Here is a 27,951-nt window from a genome sequence, read left to right on the forward strand (position 1 = left end):
CTCGTCCTTTGTCCTGCGCCATGGGGCATTCTCAAACTAGCTAAACAAAAGGGATCAGGGTTGAAGAGGCCGAAGGGTTAGCGTTGCTAGCTGCATAGGCACATAGTGTGAATCCCAAATGAGACCCTATTTCCTACATGGTGTATTACTTTGGACCAGTGCCCTATGGGTGCTGGTCAAAAGTAGTGCATTATGTTGGGAATATGGTGCAATTTGGTATGCAGTCATAGGCTCTGTCATGACAGTGTTTTATAGTCTGCTTGAAGTTGAATGAAAACGGTGTCTGTCGACTCTGTGCTCACTTTAGGTGCTGGTACTCCATTTAAATTTTGCAGTACGTGTTCATATTTAAGAGTGAATATTTTATGAGCTGCCGGTCTTCAAACAATAGAACAATCGGTGTTTGCACCAACCCAATTCAAACACTGGTTATCGTATGGAAGTAAGGCTAGTTTCTATGTGTACCTATTTGGAGATAATAAGTTAATAAGTAAATTGGGATAGTTTCTGTGACCAATCTATCCTCTAAATGATGGGAGAGCGGTTTACTCTGACCAGTCAATTCGGCAGAATCTATTGGTACTTTTACACGACTTGCAAGAGACATTTTGTTTATGGGTCTAACTTAATAAACTCATTAATGTCATTTAGTTTGTACTCTCCCCTCAACTACTTGAATAATATTTAAAATACTGTTTTTAATTAAAACAACTTGATTTGAAGATGCTTTGATAAAGCCTTATGTGGTAATATGAATTATAAAACATGCTACTGTATAAGCATTCATAATAGCTCATTGCACCTTTTTTTGAGAAACTAGCTACATAGACGACTGAATACTTAGTTACATAATACCTACAAATAAAATGATCCCTTAGTGACTACCCTATCCAGCTGACCTCCAGGACTGAACTTCCAGAGCAAGTGCACTCGACCTGGGGTAGTGTGAGGTGAACCGTGGGTCTTGGCTCCAGCTCCACAATTCTGTTTAAAAATACCTCCGCAGCGAGCGAAGTGTTTTCTGTGGCTGTCCTTCTCCCAGGCAACCACTTCCATGGCAATTAGCCGGTAACAGTATAGACTGTAGAGAATAGGATCCTGGGAAAAAGCCGATAACACTCGCTTAAACTGTGGCTTTATGTAAGAGGCTACTTGAAGGCTTTTAGACTCCTATCAACGCACAGAATTAACATTCTCCGGGTCATATCAGCGCATTACATCGTCTATTTAGCGCCAAGTTGACTCTTATTTTTATTTTATTTTTTTTTTCTTTACATTTTTCTCTGGTAGGCCTAACTTTAAATGTTACTTTCCACACGATTTCCGGTCATATTACAAAGGGCCAACTTTTTGATCCCTTCATGGGTTTTAGCATTCAAGAAATATTGATTTGGAATATCACCACCAGGAATGTTAATAGTCTGAGGAGTTGGCTAAAATACAAACAGATCTGGAACCAGTCGTTCGTATTAAACCTCTTTAAGGATCCTCAAAATCCAATCTAGGTTGAAAGATTTTGGCTAAAAGCTACTGGTAAAAGGTGGTTAAGATCACACTTACAGTGAAGTGTAGAAGTAATATGAAAGGATCTATGCATGAGCCAGTCATCCAATCAATGTTTGTTAGTGCTGGGCTGGAATAACACATGCATACATACATACATATATGGAGTGTGGTGTCAGGAAAATAACCTCACACTCAACGTCAACAAAACTAAGGAGATGATTGTGGACTTCAGGAAACAGCAGAGGGAACACCCCCCTATCCACATCGATGGAACAGTAGTGGAGAGGGTAGTAAGTTTTAAATTCCTCGGCGTACACATCACAGACAAACTGAATTGGCCCACCCACACAGACAGCATCGTGAAGAAGGCGCAGCAGCGCCTCTTCAACCTCAGGAGGCTGAAGAAATTTGGCTTGTCACCAAAAGCACTCACAAACTTCTACAGATGCACAATCGAGAGCATCCTGTCGGGCTGTATCACCGCCTGGAACGCAACTGCTCCGCCCACAACAGTAAGGCTCTCCAGAGGGTAGTGATGTCTGCACAACGCATCACCGGGGGCAAACTACCTGCCCTCCAGGACACCTACACCACCTGATGTCACAGGAAGGCCATAAAGATCATCAAGGACAGCAACCACCCGAGCCACTGCCTGTTCACCCCGCTATCATCCAGAAGGCGAGGTCAGTACTGGTGCATCAAAGCTGGGACCGAGAGACTGAAAAACAGCTTCTATCTCAAGGCCATCAGACTGTTAAACAGCCACCACTAACATTGAGTGGCTGCTGCCAACACACTGACTCAACTCCAGCCACTTTAATAATGGGAATTGATGGGAAATGATGTAAAATATATCACTAGCCACTTTAAACAATGCTACCTAATATGTTTACATACCCTACATTATTCATCTCATATGTATATACTGTACTCTATATCATCTACTGCATCTTTATGTAATACATGTATCACTAGCCACTAACTATGCCACTTTGTTTACATACTCATCTCATATGTATATACTGTACTCAATACCATCTACTGTATCTTGCCTATGCCGCTCTGTACCATCACTCATTTATATATCTTTATGTACATATTCTTTATCCCCTTACACTTGTGTCTATAAGGTAGAAGTTTTGGAATTGTTAGCTAGATTACTTGTTGGTTATTACTGCATTGTCGGAAGTAGAAGCACAAGCATTTCGCTACACTCGCATTAACATCTGCTAACCATGTGTATGTGACAAATAAAATTTGATTTGATTTAATACACATACATACATATACACACACATATACACATACACACATACATATTTCCAGAGACTGTACTTATTTGTTTGTGGCTGTTAGTAACTGCAGCTCTTAGCTTGGTGAAACCAAGTAAAAAAGCAATAGCTGATGTGAGTGCCGTTAAATTAACTTTCATTGGTTGCAAACACATTTAGCAGATGTTATTGTGGGTGTAGCGAAATGCTTGCGATCCTAGCTCCAACAGTGCAGTAATATCTAACACGCAACCATACACACATTTTATGAAGTAAAATAATGGAATTAAGAAATATTAGGATGAGCAATGTCAAAGTATTCAAACCCCTTCCCATTTTGTTACGTTACAGCCTTCCTCATCAGTCTACAAACAATACCCCATAATGTCAAAGCGAAAACAGGTTCTGAGAAACGTTTTCACATTTATAAAAAATAAGTTGCCTTATTCACATAAGTATTCTGACCCTTTACAATGAGACTTGAAATTGAGCTCTGGTGCATCCTGTCATCTTTGATGCTTCTACAACTTGATTGGATTCCACCTGTGGCAAATTTCAATTGATTTTGAAAGGCACACACCTGTCTATGTAAGGTCCCACAGTTGACAGTGCATGTCAGAGCAAAAACCAAGCTATGAGGTCGAATGAGTTGTCCGTAGAGAGCCGAGACATGATTGTGACGAGGCACAGATCTGGGGAAGGGTACCAAAAAACATGAGAAACACAAAATTATCTGGTCTGATGAAATTAAGATTGAACTCTTTGGCCTGAATGCCAAGCATCACGTCTGGAGGAAACCTGGCACCACCCCTACGGTGAAGCATGGTAGTGGATGGCAGTATCATGCTGTGGGGTGGTTTTTCAGTGGCAGGGACTGGGAGACTAGTCATGATTTGAGGGAAAGATGAACAAAGCAAAATACAGAGATCCTTGATGAAAACCTGCTCCAGAGCGCTCAGGACCTCACTTGGGTGAAGGTTCACCTTCCAACAGAACAACGACCCTAAGCACACAGCCAAGGAGTGGTTTCGGGACAAGTCTCTGAATTTCTTTGAGGGGCCCAGCCAGAGCCCGGACTTGAACCTGATCGAACATCTCTGAAGAGACCTGAAAATGGCTGTGCAGCGACGCTCCCAATCCAACCTGACAGAGCTTGAGAGGATCTGCGGAGAAGTATGGGAGAAAGTCCCCAAATACAGGTGTGCCAAGCTTGTAGCATCATAGCCTAGAACACTCAAGGCTGTTACCTCTGCCAAAGGTGTTTCAACAAAGTACTGAGTAAGGGTCTGAATACTTATGTAAATGTCTTTTTTTTTATGGGGTATTGTGTGTAGATTGAGGAGGGACAATTTAATCAATTTTAGAATAAGGCTGTAACGTAACAAAGTCAAGGCAACTGAATACTTTCCAACTCCTCCCAAACCATCTCAATTGGGTTGAGGTCGGGTGGTTGTGGAGGCCAGGACATCTGATGCAGCACTCCATCACTCTCCTTGGTCAAATAGCCCTTACATAGCCTGGAGGTGTGTTTTGAATCATTGTCTTGTTGAAAATCTAATGATAGTCCCACTAGGCGCAAACCAGTTGGAGGCGTATCGCTGCAGAATGCTGTGGTAGCCATGCTGGTAAAGTGTGTCTTGAATTCTAAATAAATTACTGACAGTGTCACCATCTACTCTCCGTCTCAAAAAGACAGTGGTTGAAATCAAAAATCTCAATTTGGACTCATCAAACCATTAATATGAAGGGGCTAGAAGCATCTTCTATGGTGAGCTACCGAGTGGCTAGGACAGGCAAGCCCCCATACTATTGTGGAGGACTTAATTCTTCCTGCTTCCGTGAATATGACTGGGACAGTGCTGGGGGGAAAAGCCCAAAACACTGTTCAGACAATGTCTTCATAAAAAAACTTTCACAATGTATCAGTGACATGAGATGTTTTGAAACAATTACTATATTAAATGTTTGGGACAGATTTCCACAGGTCTAATGTCCATTGCTCGTGTTTCTTGGCCCAACCAAGTCTCTTCTTAATGGTGTCCTTTTTAGTAGTGGTTTCTTTGCTGCAATTCGACCATGAAGGCCTGACTCGTGCAGTTTCCCCTGAGCAGTTGATGTTGAGAAGTGTCTGTTACTTGAACTCTGAAGCGCAGTTAACTCTAATGAACTTATCCTCTGCAGCAGAGGTAACTCTGGCTCTTCCTTTCCTTTGGCGGTCCTCGTGAGAGCCAGTTTCATCATAGCGCTTAATGGTTTTTGCGACTGCAGTTGAAGAAACTTTCAAAGTTCTTGAAATTTTCCGTGTTGACTGACCATGTCAAAAGTAATGATGGAATGTTGTTTCTTTTTGCTTATTTGAGCTGTTCTTGCCATTATATGGACTCTTTTTACCTAATTGGGCTGTCTTTTGTGTAACACCCTTGTCACAACACAACTGATTGGTTCAAATGCATTAGGAAGGAAAGAAATTGCACTAATTAACGTTTAACAAGGCACACCTGCTAATTAAAATGCATTCCAGGTGAATAACTCATGAAGCTGGTTGAGAGTGCCTTGATGACATCTTTGCACACTCTTGGCAAAGGGTGACTACTTTGAAGAATATTAAATGTATTTACATTTAACACTTTTTGCAGGGGTTACTGCATGATTCCATATGTGTTATTTCATAGTTTTGTTTTGTTCACTATTATTCCTCAATGTAGAAAATAGTGTTTTGTATAGAATATGTAGATGTCATATATCCATATTATCTATCTGAAGAATAGTATATGTACAGCAATAGTTAAATGAGGCTTTGACTAGAATACAGTGTATATACTTATGAAGTGGGTTAAACAGTATGTAAACGTTCAAGGAACCAGTGTTCCATGACTATGTATATAGGGCAACAGTCTCTAAGGTGCATAGTAGAGTAACTGGGTGGTAGCTGGCTAGACAGTGACTAAGTTCAGGGAAGGGTACTGGGCAGAAGCCGGCTAGTGGTGGCTGTTTAACAGTGATGGCCTTGAGATAGAAGCTGTTTCTCAGTCCCAGCTTTGATGCACATGTACTGATATCGCCTTCTGGATGGCTGCTTTTTTCCTTGGTTTCACAAACTTTCTCCAGTTACCGAACTCCCTCATATTCCCCAACACTTGTCCACTTGATAAAGCATCTCAATAATGTGCCGTTACTGGTCTTTTGCTTTTTAGGACAGAACTGTTAGCTGGCTAAGTCCTTGATCTTGGCCGGGATTCAATCGAAGGCGTGCAATCGAAGGTCACTATACAACTGACAATGCACCTTTTTTAAAGGCATTTTCCTTGACGTTTACGGAGACCGCGCATACTAGCTGAACTGTAAATTAACTTTTAAGAGTAGGTTATAGCATTGAATCGCTGCCCCTGTTTTGTGATATTAACCGTCTCAACTATCATTGCCCAGTATTAACACACCTGGTTTAGGTAAGAGCTTGATGATTAGTCGAGTACTAGTTGAAAAAGGTGTGCTTATGATGGGCTGGAACAAAAATGTGCAACTCTGGGGGTATTTCAGAGGTAAAGCAAGCTGCCACTCTGAAATGCTTGTACGTATTTCCAGGTTCAGAAAAAAGCTCAATCTGAAGCTAATATCTCATCACTTTGAACAATCTGACTATTTTACCATACCAGCTTTTTTTTGTATATGTCCCCTCCAAAATTATTGCCAACCTTGATGATAAATATGAGCAAAAAAGACTGCAGAAATACTAAGATATATTGTATGCTCATTTTAATCATCTATATATTTTTTTCATTTCACAATTAGACAGACCTGAAAAACTACAGGTAATCTAGTAAAACAACATGTTTAATAAGTAATACCTTTAAGAGAATAAAGATTCAGGTAACTGTCAAAATAAAGTAAACCCCAACATAATATCTTAATAGGGTGTTGGGTCACCACGAGTTGCCAGAACAGCGTCAATGTGCCTTGGCATAGATTCAATATACTTTGTACCCCTAATTTACTCAAGTGTTTCCTTTTAGTTTGGCAGTTACATGTCGGTGTCAAAATTATAAGATTCTTATAAAATCAAACAATTACATTTGCATACAAATGCTATTTGAAGTTATTCTCATTTTAAGGAACTGTATTGTGGTATTCCATGGTTTCTTGTTTCACTGGGCTATAGATATTAGGTAACACTTAAGTAAAATCCTTTTGGTCATCCATCACATTGGGGAAAAGGCAAAGAACTCACAAACGAAAAGTGACATGGTTGTTGACCTTTATAAATCAAGCAATGGGTACCCAAAAATTGCCAAATAAAATAACACTTACCAGTATTAGCGCAGTATTTAAGAGGTTTAAAACCACTGGATCAATGGTAAAATTACCTGGCATTGGACGCAAGTGTATCTTGTCCGCACGCACAGTGAGGAAGATTGTTTGGGAAGCAAAGAAAAATCCAGGAGCCAAAGTTGGAGGATTTCAGAACTTGGCCTCATCTTCGGGTCTCCAAATCTACAATTACACTCCACCTCCATGCCAATACGCTATTTGGAAGGGTTGTCAGAAAAAAAGCCTATGAGAGCAACCGACAAATGTGAATGCCTGGAGTTTGCTGAACGGCATTGGCATTTGGATTGGAACCGGGTGATGTGGTCATATGAGACACAAATAGAGCTCTTTATTAGGGGGTATAAAACATGTTCAATTAAAACCCACCAATATCTAGTCATGATTCCTGCATTTTCACAGAGCAGGTTTTGGGTCTGTGTGAATGGTTATCTGCTTTTTTTGCAGGTACATTAATTAACACATCCATTGTGTAACACTTCCCTAATTTGAAATGCAAACAGCCCCATGGTTTAACACACCCCACGCTTCCCAATTTGCCAGTTATATGTATAATGGGTATACATGTAAATAAGGGGCTATTTGAAAGGGGATCATATAAATGTTGCCTTATATTTCTAAAATTCAATCCGGAGTCAGGCTTTACATGTCAAGTGGACTTGAAGGATATTTGGTTGTTAAACCCGCCAATGATACTCTGGGCAGGCTCAATTAAATGCTCGAAGTGTGCAAAGAATATGTCCACTGTTGTGCCAAAATGTCAGCAGTCAAGTTTTCAAGATGGAGCACTTAATCCTGCAATGGTCGATTAATTGGGAACCTTGTGGATTGTGAGGATGAAAGACTATCCTCTTACATGAACCCCTTTAAAGACATTCTCCGGTACTTTGGCGACTAGTATGATCTACGAGCAGAATTGACTGTTTTAGCTACCTCAGTTAGCCAAGAAATCCCTAGTTTGAAAGTAACTGTTTTCTGGAAGCTGTGTGGCACCATTTCCCCTACATTTATTCCACATGGTACAGTCCCCTAACAATTTGAGTTTTAGCCAATGTGCTTCAGCCCCTTGCCTTTTGAGTGACGGCTAGCAAGACACAGCTAGATATCTATCTCAATGACAGGGTGCAATCTTTCTGTGTCTGTCTGCATAGTGTTGCATCTGTTGCCCCGTTTCCATCATGACATATTTAATTAAGCCGTACGTAATCTTTACGGATAAGTGTAATGTTTGTAACGCAGGATGAAGGAGAGCCGGTCTCTCGTCAGAGATTTGCATTTATTTTGGGAGATTGCAAAATATGACCTTTTCAATCAAGACATGATAAATATATTGTTTCCAGTGAAAATAAAACATTTTTTTTGTTTTGTTTTTTGAAAACTTCTTTCTCGAACTTTATAGCAAGTCAAGCTAGCTTACGCTGCTAGCTAACTAGGTTGAAGATGCCATTGTAGCTAGCGACCTCCAATTAAAAATAGTCATTACCTGCACAAACTTACACAAGAGGCTAGTCATATAATTGGCACGACAGCCAATGTGTAATTAACGTTATGATTTAAAATTGTACTCACTTATAGGAATGGTTAATTGTTTGCAAGTTACTAGCTATCCCATAAAGCCATCACCGAAAACCATATGTTAATCTGGTGGTTTGGTAACTTCCTGTTTTTTGTCAGACTCTGGCTGGACTGAAGATGATGCAAAGTTAGAAAAATGTCAAAGTATGTGGCGTCTGTCTCGCAAAGGAGCCTTCAACCGCAAGGGGGCGTTGCTTTTCCAATCCTTTGTGGATGTCCCCATTTGAAAGGCATGACATCCGGCGCAATGATCGGAGTGCTTATAGGTAATGTGAATGAGGCTTGTGTTTGTGAAGGCTCCATGCCCCAAGGCCCTCGTATGTCTTGGGGTCTTTGTATGGCTGGGTGACAAGGCTTGTAGTCATGGCGTCCTTGCTAAGAGGTGCCCCACTGTCTGTCCCTGGCTTATAAAAACACATACTGAAACGGAGGCCGAGGGTCACAGTGAGCAAATATAAACATACCACTGGATGCCTAGATGACGCCCAGAGGAGCATAATGAGAGGGCGAGAGAAAGAGATAAAGGAAAAGTTATGTGGGGAGAGTGGGAGGGACTGGGGAGAAAGGTATGGAGGGAGAGGAGAGATTACAACATCAACTGAGAATGAAAGGGTTGATGGAGACCGGTTAGACAAACCACAAAGAAAAAGATTGAAAATGTTGCAAAGCAAGCAGACCTTTTGCGTGCTCTGCTAGAAACAGCTGCACCAAAGACGGCGGGACTCGAAGCCATCACAGCTGAACGGCTCCCTTGAGACCTTGGAAGGAAGATGAGATATTGGAGAGAGCTGTAGCAGTTGACCTTTTTAGTGTGATTTAAAGTAATTGTTTTCACGCAGTCTCTACTTTACACACACACTTAAAAAAATAAATAATAATCTCCTTCCTTTTCTACATACTTACATTATTAAGGAATTTATACAAATAAGCATGATTATAGTAAACAGTATAGTGATGGCAAGGATAGAATAACAAGATCTTCCTCTCCCTCTTTCCTCTAGATGAAAGGATCTGCTCTCCTCCCTTCATGGTTCTAAGGAGTGAGTGTGGAACCGACACTCTCAAACACATCCAGAAACATGGCATTACCTTCCCTTTCAGTACGTAAGATCACATTCTCTACATGTTTGGTTACCAGAACATTTCTGGAGACTTCTACAGGGTCTCTTTTGACTGAATAGAATGACGTCCTAATCTTTTCACCTCCACAGTTTGTAAAACTCCAAACTCCAACTCCCATGAGGTAAGTTTTTATTTTATTTTATATTACAATATCCCATTTATGCCTGCATTGACTTAATTTAAATTAAATTTGCCGCAACCCTGACTTCATCCTGTCCTTATGTTAACTCCCCTCACAATCACTACCTACTCTTGTGAAAGCTTTTAGCAATATTGACCTAAAGGGAAATTCAAGACCATAATGTCACTAATGAGTGATGGCATTACGAGTTGGGTCTGAGTAAGCCTACAATGAGGTAGTCATGTGCTTTTGTCATTGTGTACTCAGACTCGCCTTGGTCATAAAAATAGGTTGGGTTGACAGGCTATTCTGTTAAACTGCTTGTGATAGAATAGTGGTTCAGAATATGTGTGGATTGTAAAAGAATCACTAGACATTGGATTGTCCACACCTTTTTTTGTGTAGATTTCTACCAAAACGGAAATCTCAAAACAAAATCACAAAACACCAAAAAGGATATGGGGTATTAGTGTCCTCGGTCTGGTGGGGAAGCTGCGGCGCTGATCATTTTATTGAGAACATGGCAGAACATTTTTAGTTATTGCACAAACATGTTTATTATATTTGGTTTTGAGGATCTTTCAAATCATTTAACTTGGCTGGTGCAATAAACTAATGGAATAGTCCCAAAAGTGCTAATCTCACTCATCTGGCACTCCAGATATGGCTCAATCAAAATCGATGTATTTCAGAGAAGACAAATACAATTTGAGTACAGCTGAATGAGGTCAGACAGTAGATTCTACCCATCACTGAACTGACAGAGGGATAACAAGGGAGGATAGATGATGTTGAATGAACAGATGCACGAGTCTTGCATGTTATCCCCCCCCCCCAATAGATGGCCATCATCTTCAGTGAGGAGGACCTGAAGGATGTTAAGCCCCCGTGTGTGATCCAGAACTTCATTAACCATGATGCTGTACTCTACAAGGTGTATGTGGTGGGAGAGGCCTACTACGTGGTGGAGAGGCCTTCTATCAGAAACTTCCCTTCTGGACCTGCAGGTCAGATATACCCAATTCCCAGCTTCAAGATGTACTCATTCCCAACAGCTTACAACACACAGCCCATGCCTCCTATACACTAAAATGGTATTGAAATAAACATGAACATTTCACCCTATTCCCATGTTTCTTATACCTATTCAATATTTTCAAATCGACATGAAGTAGGAGTTAGGGCTATTTTGTTTTGTATTAGGCCATAGGGTTGGGCGGTACCCAGATTTTCATACCGTTTCTGGGGTATACGGTATTACTAAATGTGCACACAAGGGGTGCTATTTCAACAACAAAAACCACAAAACAATTTAGGCAACAGGGATCTTGATCCAGAAGGGGATTGAATACCTCTGCTGAGCTTGACATCGAGCCACTAGGCTTGCAAGTTAGCTAACTAAATGCATAGCTGGAGCCCTGAGCTGCATATAATTTATTTGACACATCTTAGATTTTTTATAGTTAAGAAATGTTTTTTGTTTGTTTTACGTTATTGAAAATCATACTGTCACTGTTTTGAAATACCCCAGTAGACTGTATATAGACTGCCCAAGCCAGATAATGAGTCTACTCAAGCCCCCTTACCTGAACTCATAGCAGATCCATTTAGCCCAACCCTGCCCTATTCTAACCCAACTTGAGCGTGTCCCATTTCAAATGTCAGAGTATAGAGTAGGTTTCAATTGTGCGTTTTTGATTAGAGAAGTGTTAAAAGCACAGATGGTGTCCGAGTTGAAGTGGACGCTACATCCCCTCACCAGCTTAACGAAGTTTGCATCTGAAATAGCACCCTATTCTCATGCATTACTTTTAACCAGAGTCAGTGCACTATATAGGGAGTAGGTGCCACTTCAGAATTGCCCCGTTTCTTAGAGACCGCTGTAAACTGGCACATTACCTTATAAAGACACTTGATTTACCACCGTTTATAAACATGTCCTCTGTTTAAGCACGGCATGGTGCCACATGCCAAGTTAAATGACCGTTAATGGGATTTCCGAGTTGCTCCGTTTGACGCAAAGCACCGCTGATGCATTCCCAAACAATTCCCTGCTTTGTGTCAATGTTTGTGTATAGGTTCAATTTCCCTGGCTCACTGAGCAAGGTATTCATTAGCATGTGAGTCACTCACAGGAGTACAGTCATCAGAGTGGATCAGACTTTTAGTTGAATCTGCATGGACATTTCTGCCCCCTGCTGTGCTAATGCTAAACTGACACACAAAAAACATCCTGCTTTAAAGAGTTAATATCCCTCTTCTTTTTTTTTGCAGTTTACAACAACAGCCTAGGGCAGGGGTTTTCAAGTCTCTCCTCGGGGACCCCCAGCCATTCCATGTATTTGAACTATTTAAAGGGCTAGCACACCTGATTCAACTTGTTAACTAATTATCAGGACCTTGATTTGGTAAATCAGTTACCTGAATTAGTTCAGGGCTGTAACAAAATTGAGACTTGTCTGGGGGGTCCCCAAGGAGAGATTTGAAAACCGCTTCCTTATGGAAGTTGGAAATGAACTGAAACTTTAGTGGACCACCAATAGCTCTTGAGTAGTTGACTCAGGTGTGTTGGTCTTCAAGCCTTGAAGACTGACAGGACATTGTATGTTTAATTGAGAGCTAGTCATTTTAGTAGACATTTTTTATTTTCTACTCTATCAGAAATTGGCATTAGAGGTCAAATGTGAACTTTTAGCAATGTCCACATTGGGAAACTGTAATATGTAACATTTCCACCTGCAACTCGCCTCAACTGTCAATTGCATACCAGCAGTATCAAAGGAATATAAATCCACAGGAGTTGAAACATACTTTTTAGAATACAGTGTGACACGGCAATTAGCATTTTTACTGCAAATTAACAATTTGGCAACTAGACGATACATCTGGTGTGTGTGTGTGTGTATACGCAACTTACTGAATTACAGTTGGTTCTCATTTACGAGGATTACGGTAGCAAAAACATTAGCAATACAAAACTTCTTCCCGTTCTTGCAACTGATATTTTGGGGATTATGATCAGGTAAAAAGCAGAACTAAGTCATTTTAGGTGTTACTTAGCAATGCCCTTAACTGAAGAAATTGAATGTGTGGCTAAAATGTTACATGTAGCAACTTTAATTTAATGTGGCTGTTCTGTGACTTCATTCGTGTCTGTTCTTTACAAACCTAGTCACCTGCCTGGTTTCTGTTTTCCAGAGAGAAAACCCATTTTTTTCCACAGTCACGATGTGTCCAAGCCAGAGTGTGCTTCCGACCTGAATTCTGTAAGTGAAAGCTCAGACCAAAGCCTATTCTGAAAATGTGCACAGCCATTTTGATTGACAAAATATGGGCAATATTTTTTTTTTATAGTTTTGTTCTTGCTTTGTCAGGGCCTTGCTATATATTCATTTTTTTTCAAGTGTCTCTTAATTGGTACAACGGCATTCACAGACCTGACCGTCTGTCCACCTCTCGCTCTTCCTCTAGTGTAGCCTTGCAATTTGTGTTGGTACTAACAGCATAACCAGAATTGATCTTGTCAACTTTCCCTCTTTACTATGTGTCTGTCTTTCCGTCCATCTTTCTATTTGTCTGGATGGTGTGTAGAGGGACAATGTGGAGGGGGTGTCCAGGGTGCCTATCGACGATGTCATCAGGGAGATCTCCAGGTGTCTGCGGCGGGCACTGGATGTGTCCCTGTTTGGCATCGACATAATCATCAGCAACCAGACAGGGCAGCATGCAGTCATTGACATCAACGCATTTCCAGGTACGTGCCATTCTCATATTTCCACAGGGTGCAGTGGCGGTGGTGTCATTCAATGGACCTACTTCAAGCTGCAGCTATGGTGTTCAAAAATCAGATGGCGTATGAAGCGGTTGTTGTCCATTAAAGTTAAGTTCTACCATTTTTAAATGAAGAGAATTAATTAACTGAAAAGTTAAACTCTCATATGCCAAACCTAAACATCTTAGTTTTTTTGTTAACGTCTTGTGACAGCAGCCACACTGACTTATTATACATGTAGTTATTCTCTTACACAGCTTAAGCTAGAAACGCCATTTAAACTTTAAAACGTGTGGACTGGTCAGGAAAAGTGTGTTTGCATACTATTTGGATAATATTGAAGCTATTAAACTCCCATTGTTAAACTCCCATGACTTCCAAATGTCTAGTCACTGTAAAAAAATATATATATATTTTGACACATCACCTACTTTTACCACTTTCCCAACAACTTAGAATAAATATTTTCTACCAGGGATTTGACAAATGTTTTTCAAGAGTGAAAAAAATAAGGTAATGAATTAACATTCAAGTATATGTTTAGTGTTTGAACTAAATATTGTTTAAAATATAATTAGTTTATTTCTTTATTAAACAAGATCCCCATGTTTAGTCCTGTGAAAATGTCCTACTATAATTTGCTATATTTATTCTTTCCTGTAAATGTCTCTCAAAATATATTCTCATAATTTACTGACCATTTCAGATGCATTCACATTGAGAAATAAACATTTATGATATCTTGCAAGCAGATATATTGTGGTTCTCACTTGGTAACACTGTTTTTTGGGGAACTTCTTAAAATGAATTTCCTATTTAAAAAAAAAAAAAAAATGTACACAAAAAAACATTCAAATAATTTTGTCTTTAGTGGGGGGCAGTATTGCTCTAACTGGAAGCATTTGGTAATGGATAATAGAAATTACACCATGTTATCTGAAATTGTATGACACAAGGTTTTAAAGGAACACTTGGATTCAAACAACAACAAAAAAGCATACCCCACGCCACTTTTTCTGGTGATCGACAGCTTGTCTGCAGCTAGTGAAACACAACCACTCTCAGATTCATAGACTGAGCTGTGGATGCAATGATTGCTCATTCATGAGATCAAACTCATATCTGGGTTTTCACCAATCTCTGATTGCCCCTTTAATTCCAGAGGGCAGGCTTTGAAAGTCATTAAGCAGATCTTAAGGTATGCTGTATATAACCACATGCTAAGTATTTGTTTGGCAGGTACATGGTAACTAACATGCATCATCAAAACGCAGCATCATATGATGCGAAAATGCATCATACGGGCCAGATTTCAGTATTTTGAAAGTTGTACAACTTTATTTGCTGGCATTCAAAAAATGTGGGACTATATCAACAATAGACTAAAATTGTTTTGTGTTAAGTTTTCATTTAAGCTAGCTCTGCTAGCTTGCGGCAAGGCAAGCTAACCATGCAATCCTACCTGCCTCACGGTATTGCTGGTGTAGAAATGTATTCTACCTCTTGGTCACCCCTCCGGTTAGCTAGCTAGTGTGACTCAGCCCAAGCCTTGCATTATGGGCTAGCCATCTCGGCTGGCTCACTGCAAAGCAAGCTAACCATGCGTTTCTACCTGCCACACGGTAATACTGCTGGCTATCCCCTTTGCCTAGTTTAGCTTGCGTTTGCTTCGCCTGTGCTAGCTAAGCGGTTGATCCAGCCACATGGCTCTTCTGGTCGTCGGGGTAAGATAACCTGAAGGCTAATGCTATCCTATGTAGCAGCCTAATATTCCACAAATGACAGGTATTTTTACTTTTTTTTTTAAACGTGTGTTTTTACAGGGTTTCTAGGGCACAACATGTGCTTCAGAGTACAGTAACTCGAATATGCTCATAGGCTAAATTGTATTGTGCTCCTAATTTTTTTTTTTTACACATTACAATTTAGAGCTTTGGTCAGGATGCAAAGTTTTTTTGAAAAGCTTGTATATTCATTCAGTGGTTGTACCATATGACATTGAAAATGATCCCATCATGACAGAGGATAGATTTGTGGGAAATGTTGATTTATCTCTGAATTGGAGGGTCCACTACAGTATAGACTTTGTTTTATAATGACACATGGAGGAAAAATGTATTTGTAGTGAAAAATAGCCTTTTTAATGTTGGTTGCACCATATGATGATAGTGTTTTTCAAATGTGTTGAAGTATTTAAAAGTGAATTATTCCTTCCTAGCTCTATTTTATTATATCATTACATATATTTACAAGGGTATGCCGAAGTTAAATATTCACCGCATTCTTATACCAATTTTTCAACCCTTTTGTTCAAATTCAAAGTCAGACGGTTGCACCATATGACAATTTCACCCTTTGACATGCCATTAGTTTAAATGTATCGGCATCAACTTTCTCAACCTTTTGAACCAACTGACATTTTCCAGCAAGTTAGACAAACTTCGAGCGTATGTAATCTTGGTCAAAGTCTCTGCTATTCAAATCTGAAATTGGAATATAATTATCTTCTACCAATCAAACGATACACTTCTTCTAGTAACCACAAACTACCTTTTTATCTAAACTTATCTAAACTGACATTTGTACCACTTTCCCAACAACTTGGACAAAATCCTAGAGTGTATGAAATCTTCTCTGCTTTTCAAATCTGAAATCAGAACAGAAATCTTCTACCAATCAAATTATAGCACTGGGGAAGCACGATTTCTTAGTTTATTCAACCTTAACCAGGAAGGGCTCATTTAAGATTTGAGATCTCTTTTTCAAGAGCGTTCTGGCAAAGATAGGCAGCACCAAGTCATTACACAATTAGACAGACAGCATTGAAAAAGTAATCTAGTAAAAACCATAAATCACAGGAGTAACGAAATCCTATAACGGCTAATTAAAAACATTGACTGACGGGTCAAGGAATCAGCCTCAAAGTCCTTCAATGATTTAAAATTCCTATATAAAATATCACCATAGTCTAGTATAGGCATAAATGTAGCTGATTCCAGCCACCTCCTGGCTTAAAGAAAAACAGGCCTTATTCCTAAAATAAAATCCCATCTTTAGCTTCAATTATTTTGTAAGTTGTTGAATATGCAATTTAAAATGTAAAAAATCCAAGCTATTTATGAGGTTACAGCCTCAATCTCATTGCGCACAGCTCATCCCAAATACACTAAACTAACCCAATATAACAAACCCAACACTCACTAGTCGAACAACAATAGCTAAACCATGGCCTACCTATCTAAAACATGTATTATTACTGCAATGTACTGCTACTAGCACTTCTGGGCAACTTCCCACTGGGCACAGATGTCATTTCAAATGTCTGGTTGAGTTGTCTACTACTACCAAACTCCAAAGTAATAAGGGTTGATGTAGTAGACTATCAAAGTAATCAGACCAGATCTTTTATATATTTAACTTTGACTACATTTCACTGCTTCACTTAAGTAATAGGTTTTAAACGTCTTCAACTACCACAGAAATACTTTTATAGAGCTTGAAGCAAGTCACATTCTTCATGTACAGTTACCTTTCTACATAGTTACGTTTGTTGTTGTGATGTATTTTGTGAATGCCTGTATTTGTGTGCATCTTGTGTGCCCTTTTATGAAACATGTAAATCTGCTGCCCATCTTTTAAAAAAAATCATTATTTAATGGTATTTCTATAAAAATGAACTTTTCTATTATTCAGGTTATGAGGGAGTCCCGGAGTTCTTTGACGACCTACTGAGTCATCTCACAAGTGTTCTCCAGGAGCGGGCCTTTGAGAGGACCAGCGTGGTCGGGGGACAGCTCCCCGCCGCAGCCCTGGCCGACTGTGGGAAACCCTGCATGCTCCTGGGAAACGAGGCCAACACCTGGATCGTAGAGGGAGACTGCGTCAAGAGGGGAGGCAATCAAGGACTGGGGTGCGACTCTGAAGTTTCGGCCAACTTCCAACAACATTGTGCGTCTGCCATCCCCACCAAAGCCTCCTCGCAATAATGCCCAGCCCCTAGTAGTTAAGAACAAGATGTTGTATGTAATATAGATATAGATATATATATATAGATATATACAGTGGGGTCCGAAATTGACACCCTTGATAAAGATGAGAAGAAAATGACAATCAAATAAATAAGTAAATTACTGAGCTACATTGTATGCTCCATTTTTGTGTTCTATTATACAGTTAATCAGAAAAAGTGTTTAAGTTATCTTTTTAAATGTAATCTGACCATAGCACCGGTTTCAATCCAAGTGCCAATGCCATTTAGCGAACTCCAGGCACTTACACTTTTGGAAATGCATGAAAATAGAGCTCTTTATTTTTGTTGTAATTTTTGCTTATATTTTTCAAGGGTGTCAATCATTTGTCAGAAAAGCTTCAATGCATCTTGGCATAGATCAGGGTTCTCCACCCCTGTTCCTGGAGAGCTACCGTCCTGTAGGTTCTCTCCAACCCTAATCTAGCACACCTATTTCTAGTAATTAGCTGGATAATAAACTGAATCAGGTTAGTTACAACAGGAAGGTAGCTCTATGGGAACAGGGTTGGAGAGCCCTGGCATAGATTCTTCACGTGTCTGTAACTCCATCATTTGGTGTTTTATTGGTGGTGGAAAACGCTCTCAGGCGCCACTACAGAATATCCTATAAGTGTTCAATTGGGTTGAGATCTGTTGACTGAGATGGCCATGGCATATGATTTAGATCAATGTTATGCTCATCAAACCATTCAGTGACCACTCGTGCCTAGTGGATGGGGGCATTGTCATCCTATGGGGCCATAGCTAGGGTAGCCAAAATAATGGCCTACCCAGTATTTTTATACATGACCCTAAACAGAATGGGATGTTAATTAAATAATTAACTCAGGAACCACGCCTGTGTGGAAACACTTGCTTTTAATATACTTTGTATCCCTCATTTACTCAAGTGTTTCCATTATTTTGGTAGTTACACATTAATGTACTTGCTGAGGGCAAGACCACAAGATGTCTTACATATTCTTAATATTAGTGTGCTTGCTTAAAGCAAAACAACTTTAGGAACTGTTCATACTTATTATTCCCCTGGAACCTTTAGTGCCAAAACTGTACCTACACCAAAACAAACTTTGGTTTGTCCAGACAGTCCAGACAGCCACTGCTCAGGTTGCTTGAAAAGAAAGTATAAGTTTTAATACTACGAATACTTTTCACACTACAATCGTATTTGCATAAATCCCAATGCATTTCAATGGAATTCCGGTCGTAACTAGTCTTCCACCACTTAAACTAGAAATGCTATTATGACTTTAAAACGTGCAGACTGGTCTGGAATAGGTTGCTTGTAAACGTTTTTTTGATACCATTTTATTATTTTTGAACTAGAACTGTTATACATGTGCGTAAAAGCTCCATAGGCTTGAATGGGAAGTTTTTTTATTTTAAAGCATAAATTTTATACAAAGTGAAGCCGAATACCCAAAACCCCTTGGTTGTCCCTATCCTCATGCCCACCCATCTCCATGCCTGCCCACCCATCTCCATGCCTGCCCACCCCTGGGAAGTATTTGGATTCGTAATTGCTCTTGAACCGTTAAAGCTACAAACACCAAACCAACCTTGACTTGTACATGCTGACTCTGTAGATTGCTTGTCTATTTTATTTTATGCTTTTTATACTTTTTAAACTAGAACCATTTTTAAAAATTTGCTTCAAAGGCAAAATGTTGCTTCACCACTGCTCTTGATCCGTTTCAGCTACAACTACCACCCCAATGTTGACAAATGCCGACTGACTCAACTTAAATGGCTTCAACAGAGCTTTTTGCTACCATTCCTACCTCATAAACTATAAAGCTTGTTGTATCCCCATCCATTTCAATGGTTGAATGTGGGCTTCAACATTCTTAACTGAAATCACTACCACAACTTTCACCCCAAAATAAGTCACTATAACTAACACAGCCTATTACTAATTATTACTAAAACCCTACTACTGCCATTAATACAACTATTTCACAACCATAAGTATTCAATATTAGCAAGCACACCAGGTTTACTTCAGTAAATGTCCCTTTTCAAGTTATTCTATTTATTCCCCTCAATATAGTGCTTAAATGATTTAAGCTATTCACACTAAACCAACTTCCAAATGTGCAGACTAACTCAAATTACCTTGTTGGGAATCTTTTTGATAGCATTTTATACTTTTGAACTACAACAATATTTAAAATGATCTACAATGCATTTCAATGGCAAAAAGATGGTCGAGGCGTCAATATTCTAGACACATCGCTTTCGCTGTTTTTAAGCTATCAACACCAAACCAACTTTGATGTTCAGACTGACCCGACCTACATTGCTTGCATTCAGATTTGTTATACTATTTATACTTTTTGACCTAGAACCATTTAAAATGAGCATACATTCAACATGGGTTTCAATGAGAACCATAGGAATATAGTGTTAGCTATTCAAAATGGTCCTTGGCCAATTATGCTACAAGACCAACTTTAAAACATTCAGGTTTTATAAACTATTTCACTTTGCTAAAATGTGCCTAAATGCATGGATTCAATGCCAACAATGAGAACACAGTGGTAGACATTGTAAATGCTACTGCTCTTTAACCATTTCAGCTACAAACAACATTTAAAACTGACATTTTCAGAATTTGTTTAAACTATAGCAATTCAAAAATGTCAAATTGGCATTTTAACCCACCAACAGTAATAGTAACTCTTGAACCATCCAAACCAACTTGTTTAGGCTGTCCAATCAGTCGTTCCATCTACCGGCTTTTCAACTATAACCAGTCACTACCATTACCACTTCAGTCACTTTCACTACAATAATTTATTTCACAACCATAAATACTATAAAGATGTCCTTCCAGTGATATTTGAACTTTTCCTGTTGAGAAGCAATAGCCCAAGTAATGTACACCCACTTAAGCGTAAAAATGTTGTGAGCAAAATGTAAACTGTAAACTTCAAGGAGGTGGTCTGATGTCATTGTACCCCCCCCTGCTTGAGAAACAATTAAGGAGCAATAGAGAACGAAGAGGAAAGACCCCCATCTCACTTGTGTCACGTCATAATCGTACCTGGATCACCTTGAGATGTGCCTAAATAAATCAGGTGTTCAATGAGGTGAAAAGACTGGAGCAGGACTTTAAGACAGGCTCGCAAGCACAAACATTTCCTTTAGTGCTGAGAAGGAAGATTTTATTTTATTTTATGAATTCAGTGGTTCCAATTTGTTTGTTTTGATCCACTGGTTTACTGTGATCCCATCCCTGCTATTGGATCTCTGGCATATCAAGGACTTTGTCAAATGTGTCTATAGGTTCCTACTGAGCCGACATGGTCATGCTCTCCTGTAGGGGAGGGCAAGGGGACCCAGCAGCCTTAATTTAATTTTGTGTGTGTCAGTCTGATCTTTGATATACGTATATGATAATTTATTATATAGTATATTGTGAATATACATTGAATGCACAAAACATTAAGAACACCTAATATTGAGTTCCCCTCTTGCCCTCAGAACAGCCTAATTTGACGGGGACATGGACTCTACAAGGTGTCAATGTTGACTCGTACTTCCCACAGTTGTCAACTTGGCTGGATGTCTTTTAGGTGGTGGACCATTCTTCATACACATGGGAAACTGTTGAGTGTGAAAAACCCAGCAGCTTTGCAGTTCTCGACGCAGACCAGTGTGCCTGGCACCTACCATACACCGTTCAAAGGCACTTAATCATTGTCTCAAGGCTTGAAAATCTGAACTTCAATAAGGGGTGAAAATCCTAACATCCTAACATCAATAAGAGATCATAGCTTTCACCTGGTCAGTCTGTCATGTAAAGAGCAGTTGTTCTTAATGTATTGTATACTCTGTGTATATTCTTTATCTTTCAGGACAGAACACAATTAGTATACTACTCTGTAAAATCCAGAATAAATGTCAACTACTTAGGGCTAGATTTAATCAGGGCCGCCTTAATTGTTTTTGTTTAGGCGAAGTTGGATGTGTAACCGCGTTGGTGCTGTCAAATCGGCAAGCTGCTCCCGGCGTTATACAGATCGTGGACATTGCTTTTGGATACTCCTTCTCCCATTTGTAGTAATCCCATGCAGCCATGTTAAATTTTTCCACGGGTTTGTGTGTTGTAATCTACACCTCGATTAGGCTGAATTAAATCATTATTTTGTTGAATGATTTTCAATTTGACTCATTATTTCTATATAGCCTACACTTTCTCATTCTGAACTTCTAACTCGGTGGGATGGGTGTGGCCACGGATTTGACACCTCCTACACTGTTACACTGTGACACCACCTAAACAAAAACAACGATATGCTATGCAGTTTGCCGGTTATGGCTGATTTGATTGACTCTAGGCCTTGCTGTTTTATTACTTGTTAAAATGCTGTGAGTGCAGTATAGATCAATTTCTATAGATTTTTATAACAAATTTGCTAAATTAGCTTTGGGGGCTTACATTTATCAAAGAAGAACCAAGTAAAGATCAATATGGGGAAATTAAAAGTTCCAACTTAAAATGTGAGATTACTGTTTGTAACCATTTTCCTGATGTATGCTATTGAACAAAATGTGTATGTTGTATAAATGGTCAATATGGACATATTTATACAAAAACGGAGATAATAAACAAGGAAGACAAATGTACACCAGAAAGTCTTTAATGGTTTGGTGAGATGTGTTGCAAGGGGAACAACTTTCCACAATACTACTTTTGTTTCTCCCCAGCCATAATTGGTGGTGGTATAGAAATGGGACATAATGTATTAGGGTACAGTTGACGTCGGACATTTACATACACCTTAGCCAAATATGTTTAAACTCCGTTTTTCATAATTCCTGACATTTAATCCTTGTAAAAATTCCCTGTTTTAGGTCAGCCAGGATCACCACGTTATTTTAAGAATGTGAAATGTCAGAATAGTAGTGATTTTATTTCAGCTTTTATTTCTTTCATCACATTCCCAGTGGGTCAGAAGTTTACATACACTCAATTAGTATTTTGTGGTATTGCCTTCAAATTGTTTAGCTTGGGTCAAACGTTTTGGGTAGCCATCCACAAGCTTCCCACAATAAGTTTGGTGAATTTTGGCCCATTCCTCCTGACAGAGCTGGTGTAACTGAGTCAGGTTTGTAGGCCTCCTTCCTCGCACATGCTTTTTCAGGTTTGCCCACAAATTTTCTTTAGGATTCAGGTCAGGGCTTTGTGATGGCCACTCCAATACGTTGACTTTGTTGTCTTTAAGCCATTTTGCCACAACTTTGGAAGTATGCTTGGGGTCATTGTCCATTTGGAAGACCCATTTGCAACCAAGTTAACTTCCTGACTTATGTCTTGATGTTTCTTCAATATATCCACATAATTTTCCATCCTCTTGATGCCAATCTATTTTGAAGTGCACCAGTCCCTCCTTCAGCAAAGCGCTGCCACCCCCATGCTTCACGTTTGGGATGGTGTTCTTCGGCTTGCAAGCCTCCCCCTTTTCCCTCCAAACATAATGATGGTCATTATGGGCTAACCGTTCTATTTTTGTTTCATCAGACCAGAGGACATTTCTCCAAAAAGTACTGTCTTTGTCCCCATGTGAAGTTGCAAACCGTAGTCTGGCTTTTTTATGGCGGTTTTGGAGCAGTGACTTCTTCCTTGCTGAAAGACCTTCCAGGTTATTTCGATATAGGACTCGTTTTACTGTGGATATAGATACATTTGTACCTGTTTCCTCCAGCATCTTCACAAGGTCCTTTGCAGTTCTGGGATTGATTTGCACTTCTCGAACCAAAGTACGTTCATCTCTAGGAGACGGGAACATGTCTCCTTCATGAGCGGTATGACTGCTGCGTGGTCCCATGGTGTTTATACTTGCGTACTATTGTTTGTACAGATGAACGTGGTATCTTCAGGCGTTTGGAAATTGCTCCCAAGGATGAACCAGACTTGTGCAGGTCCACAATTCCTTTTCTGAGGTCTTGGCTGATTTTCTTTTGATTTTCCCATAATGTCAAGTAAAGAGGCACTGAGTTTGGAGGTTGGCCTTAATACATCCACAGGTACACCTCCAATTGACTCAAATTATGTCAATTAGCCTATCAGAAGATTCTAAAGCCATGACATTTTCTGACATTTTCCAAGCTTTTTAAAGGCAAAGCCATCTTCTGACCCACTGGAACTGTAATACAGTGAAATAATCTGTCTAAACAATTGTTGGAAAAATTACTTGTGACCTAACCAACTTGCCAAAACTAGTTTGTTAACAAGAAATGTGTGGAGTGGTTGAAAAACAAGTTTTAATGACTCCAACCTAAAGTGTATGTAAACTTCCGACTTCAACTGTATATGGGAGACGTTTAATTAAGGTAGAAGTTGCCCCTAGTCACAGATCTAGGATCAGATTATCCAACCCCAAATGCTAACCTTAACCATTAGCAGCTGCGGTTAGCCACAGATTCTATCAACTCTGCATCTGATTGGTTTAGATGATGGGATGGGGGGGGGGGGGGGGGGGGGGGGGGGGTGTAAACCAATATTTGAAAAATGGGTAGCATGGGTGGGAGGCAACGCAATTGGTATGTCTGCAAGAACACAAGAAGGTAGTCTTTTGACCTTTTAAAAAAAATTTAGAACAGGTTTGTTAGTCTTTTGTAGGCTGCAAATGCCATTTGATGGTTATGGATGTAGATGTTTTCTATTAAACAAGGAATAAATTAGTTTGACACATGGGAGTCATAACTACACAAAGGACTGTATTACATGATTGAGCTTAGGCAAGCTAATAAAAGCAGTGGTCAAATACATGGCAAACATCACTAACAAAAATTACAACATTTGGACACGATTCAAACACTTAGTCAATAACGCGTCCTTGGATTATAACAAACTTCGAAAGGTAAGGACAATAAATTACTAGCACAGCACAAACACGAACTTCCAGTCCAAGGTAGCCACACTGATTAGGGTGCAGGTGAGTGTAGTTGAGGTGTGCTGGGGGAGGAAGTCCTGCCCCTTGCAGGAACTGGGAAATGTGTTTGACTGGTAATTGGTGGAGACTGAGGATGTGAGTGGGGACTTTTCAACAAATATGGTGAAGTTTTTGCCTAGCCAATCTGGCAAAGTAGAGCTACTACAGTACCATATTGCTCATACAACTGCAGTCTTTTCAGGGCCTGTATACACACATACTTTCAGAGTAGGAGATCTGATATAGATTAGTTTTGCCATTAGATCATAATGAAGAAGTTTATTTGGATAGAGGGGACGGTATCCTAGATCTACCCCCCTACTCTGAGACTATTTTTGAATATGGTCCCAGAGTTACATTAAGTGCCAAGAAGGTAGCGGTTCAACCAGGCTCCACTTACAACCTCCTGCACATAACCTGTGATGACACTGTTGGTGTGCTGAGTGGCACAATAACACCACAGTGTTAAATATGTTCACTATTTTTACCTACATATATATTAATGGTGTTTTTGTGATTTTGGACCTGAAGAGTGATTTCCCTGAAACAGGGAAATATTAAATATATGAATATCGACTTTGGGGTGCTTGTGATCGAAACCAAGGGCTTTCGGATGATGTAATGTACAGAGTATTGCCTATAGAAATATATCATAGAACTGGCACAGTTGGCTATTCAGCACGTTCAATTATACAGTAATATGTTTTACCAGTCCTTGCCTTACCAATGATGCTCAATCGAACGGTAACTGAATGCCTCGATGCCTGTCTGCCTGCTTTAAGCTATATGTCTGTAGGAGCAAACCATTTCTGTGACCGGGGTGGTATACCTAATGAGCTGGCTTCTGAGTGTATATGGACATGTCCAAATTGAAATGCTTCCAACAAAGTTTTCAATTATTGGCAATGTAAGAGTTAACAAATTAGCAACAACAACAAAAACATTTCTTATCAATAAGCTCTGCATTTCAGAAATCACCACACAGTGGCAGTGTTCATACCACACAGTGGCAGTGTTGAGACACCAGAGGATTGACATTTTCAATACGTCAGTCACCACCAACAACATGAAATATACACGCAATACAAAACACACATCAGTGATGTCGAAGGTTTTCTAAAAGTAACATGTTAGAATAAGCAAATAATGTCATTGGATTCTACTCAACTCATTACTCTTTTTTTTAAACAGTTCTCTCTATTTTTTGACCTTTTTATTTTTATTGTTTTCATGGCAAATAACCAAGTATCTTCCAAAAAATAAGAGTAAAAATGTACACTTGAGAATTGTCAATGTACAGTAAATGTATTTAGTTTACAAAATAGTACAACAGTACAGATTTAGGTTACAAAATAATTTCACCTGATGGAGGCAGCAACAACTAAGATACTCAGTGGGTTATGGGTTGGCTAACCCATTCAACAATATATATGCACACTCACCTCCTATAAACTGAACTACAGGGCTCCAGATGTGCAAAACCTCATCAAGAAATGGTTTTAAGAAGGCATCTCCAAAACACAAGGAAATGTACTGTAAGACTGTGCCAGGATATAGACCTTAGTCCATCTCCCTGTTTTACAAAACAGACTGCATTTCCTAGAGTAAGTTGAGATGAATAGACTGAAATAGATCAGACACACACACAAACTGTTGGCTCAGCAATCATTCTCGGGCAAGGATACAGTGTGTCAGTCAATATCCTACTTTAAACCCTCTCTTTTTTCATTTGTCTAGCTGACCAGCTCTCATTATTTCCAGGAATCTATTGCCATCTCCCCACAGAAAATTGCAGTGTGATATTGTAATCTAGCCACGGCACCTACTGGGCACAGACGTTGAGTTGTCAACTAACCTGAACGAAAAGTGAAATCGACAAAAAAATGTCACCATATCATTGGATTTAGGTTAAAAGTTGGGTGAAAAAAATATTTTTTGCAAATCCAATCATTTTTCCACATTGATTAAACTTCATCACATTACATTTTGTTATTTTTTGGTTAAAATGACATAGAAACAATGTTGATTTAACCAATTGTTGCACAATGGGCAGTTACTGTACAGTTCTGTAGAGAAATAATATATATATATTTTTTAGGCCCTAGAACAAGGGTAGGCAACTAGATTTAGCTGCGAGCCCATTAGTTTTTTGAATGGCTGGTCGGACGACGAGAACATAATTAAAATAATTTGTACACTGCAAAATGCTCAATTAGATGTTTATGACAAAAACAATATTTGACCAAAGTGACAGTAGGGTGCCATTTGGGATGCAGCTTCAAGCTCTTTGAAGTCCAAGAGTCCCATTGCTTTATTTTATTTATATACCCTTCTCCACCAGGTAACCATTCTGGTTTTTTTTGTTATGTTTTGGCACATGACAACATTTGTCTCAGCAGAACGTTCAAATAGAAATGTATTGTACAACAATCTCCCTTGCTTCGGCAGGGCCTCACCTCACAGGCCACCATCGCTCCAATCAGGCGACCTCTTCACAGTTGTCTAGGGGACCATTTAACAGACACTGAATGGTCATTGGTCGCCTTAGTGGTGAGTGATTAATCGAAAGACAAAAACGAAACAAAATGGTGTCAATGAGCTCTTCAGTGCTGAATAGGCCATCTGTCTCATAAGAGATTGAACGTGAAGTCCAACAGCACTTTTGCTGAAATACTAGATTTCTGCAGTGTGGCACAGTGATTCAGTGTAGCTAATACTGTCTGTACATCTTCAACCACTGAATTGTCTTTTGTTAGTGTTTCTATGGTGATGCCTGTCAAGCAAACTTGTACCCTCATTGTACAAAGGTACTGTGCTTTGTGAATGAGGGAACAGTTTTGCCTGTCTCCGTCTGTCTGTTCCCCTCTCCCTCTATACATGTTTCATATATGGACATCTGAATATTATTAATCTATATGAACATATCTGTGAATCATTGTAGAAGAAAAACTGTGTTGGAGATTTAGAGTTGACCGTTTGTCAAACACACTGTGCTATTTGGATGATTCATGTTTCCTGCTTCCCGCCCACGGTGTGAACTGTTCATCTCCATCTGTGTTAATCGATACTACTGTATCCCTAGTGTGGTGTTGTATAAATGTTCATATAAAAACTTTGCTACCCCTGGGCACATGTATGTATACATATATGTGGGTGTGTGTATATATATTTTTATCTGTTATTTTACCAGGTAAGGTAACTGAGAACACATTCTCATTTATAGCAACCACCCTCAGGAATAGTTACAGGGGAGAGGAGGGTGATGAATGAGCCAATTGTAAACTGGGGAT

At 39.5% G+C, this 27,951-nt stretch overlaps 1 protein-coding gene across 3 annotated transcripts in view; it reads left to right on the forward strand.

Moving 5' to 3' along the window:
- LOC139415244 (inositol-tetrakisphosphate 1-kinase a) overlaps nt 1–21,881 on the forward strand; it is a 62,349-nt gene extending 40,468 nt beyond the window's left edge. For 2 of the 3 annotated variants that reach the window (XM_071163195.1, XM_071163193.1), the window contains 6 exons: nt 9,677–9,775; nt 9,887–9,918; nt 10,760–10,925; nt 13,117–13,184; nt 13,510–13,672; nt 17,384–21,881. In XM_071163195.1, the coding sequence (XP_071019296.1) occupies nt 9,677–9,775; nt 9,887–9,918; nt 10,760–10,925; nt 13,117–13,184; nt 13,510–13,672; nt 17,384–17,676 (821 nt within the window). In that variant the 3' untranslated portion in view covers nt 17,677–21,881. The remainder of the gene's footprint in view (nt 1–9,676; nt 9,776–9,886; nt 9,919–10,759; nt 10,926–13,116; nt 13,185–13,509; nt 13,673–17,383) is intronic. The other variant, XM_071163196.1, reaches the window with a different exon arrangement.
- Nucleotides 21,882–27,951: the final 6,070 nt, after the last annotated feature.

The sequence above is a fragment of the Oncorhynchus clarkii genome, chromosome 8 (genome assembly GCF_045791955.1).
Source record: "Oncorhynchus clarkii lewisi isolate Uvic-CL-2024 chromosome 8, UVic_Ocla_1.0, whole genome shotgun sequence".
Lineage (NCBI taxonomy): Eukaryota > Metazoa > Chordata > Actinopteri > Salmoniformes > Salmonidae > Oncorhynchus > Oncorhynchus clarkii.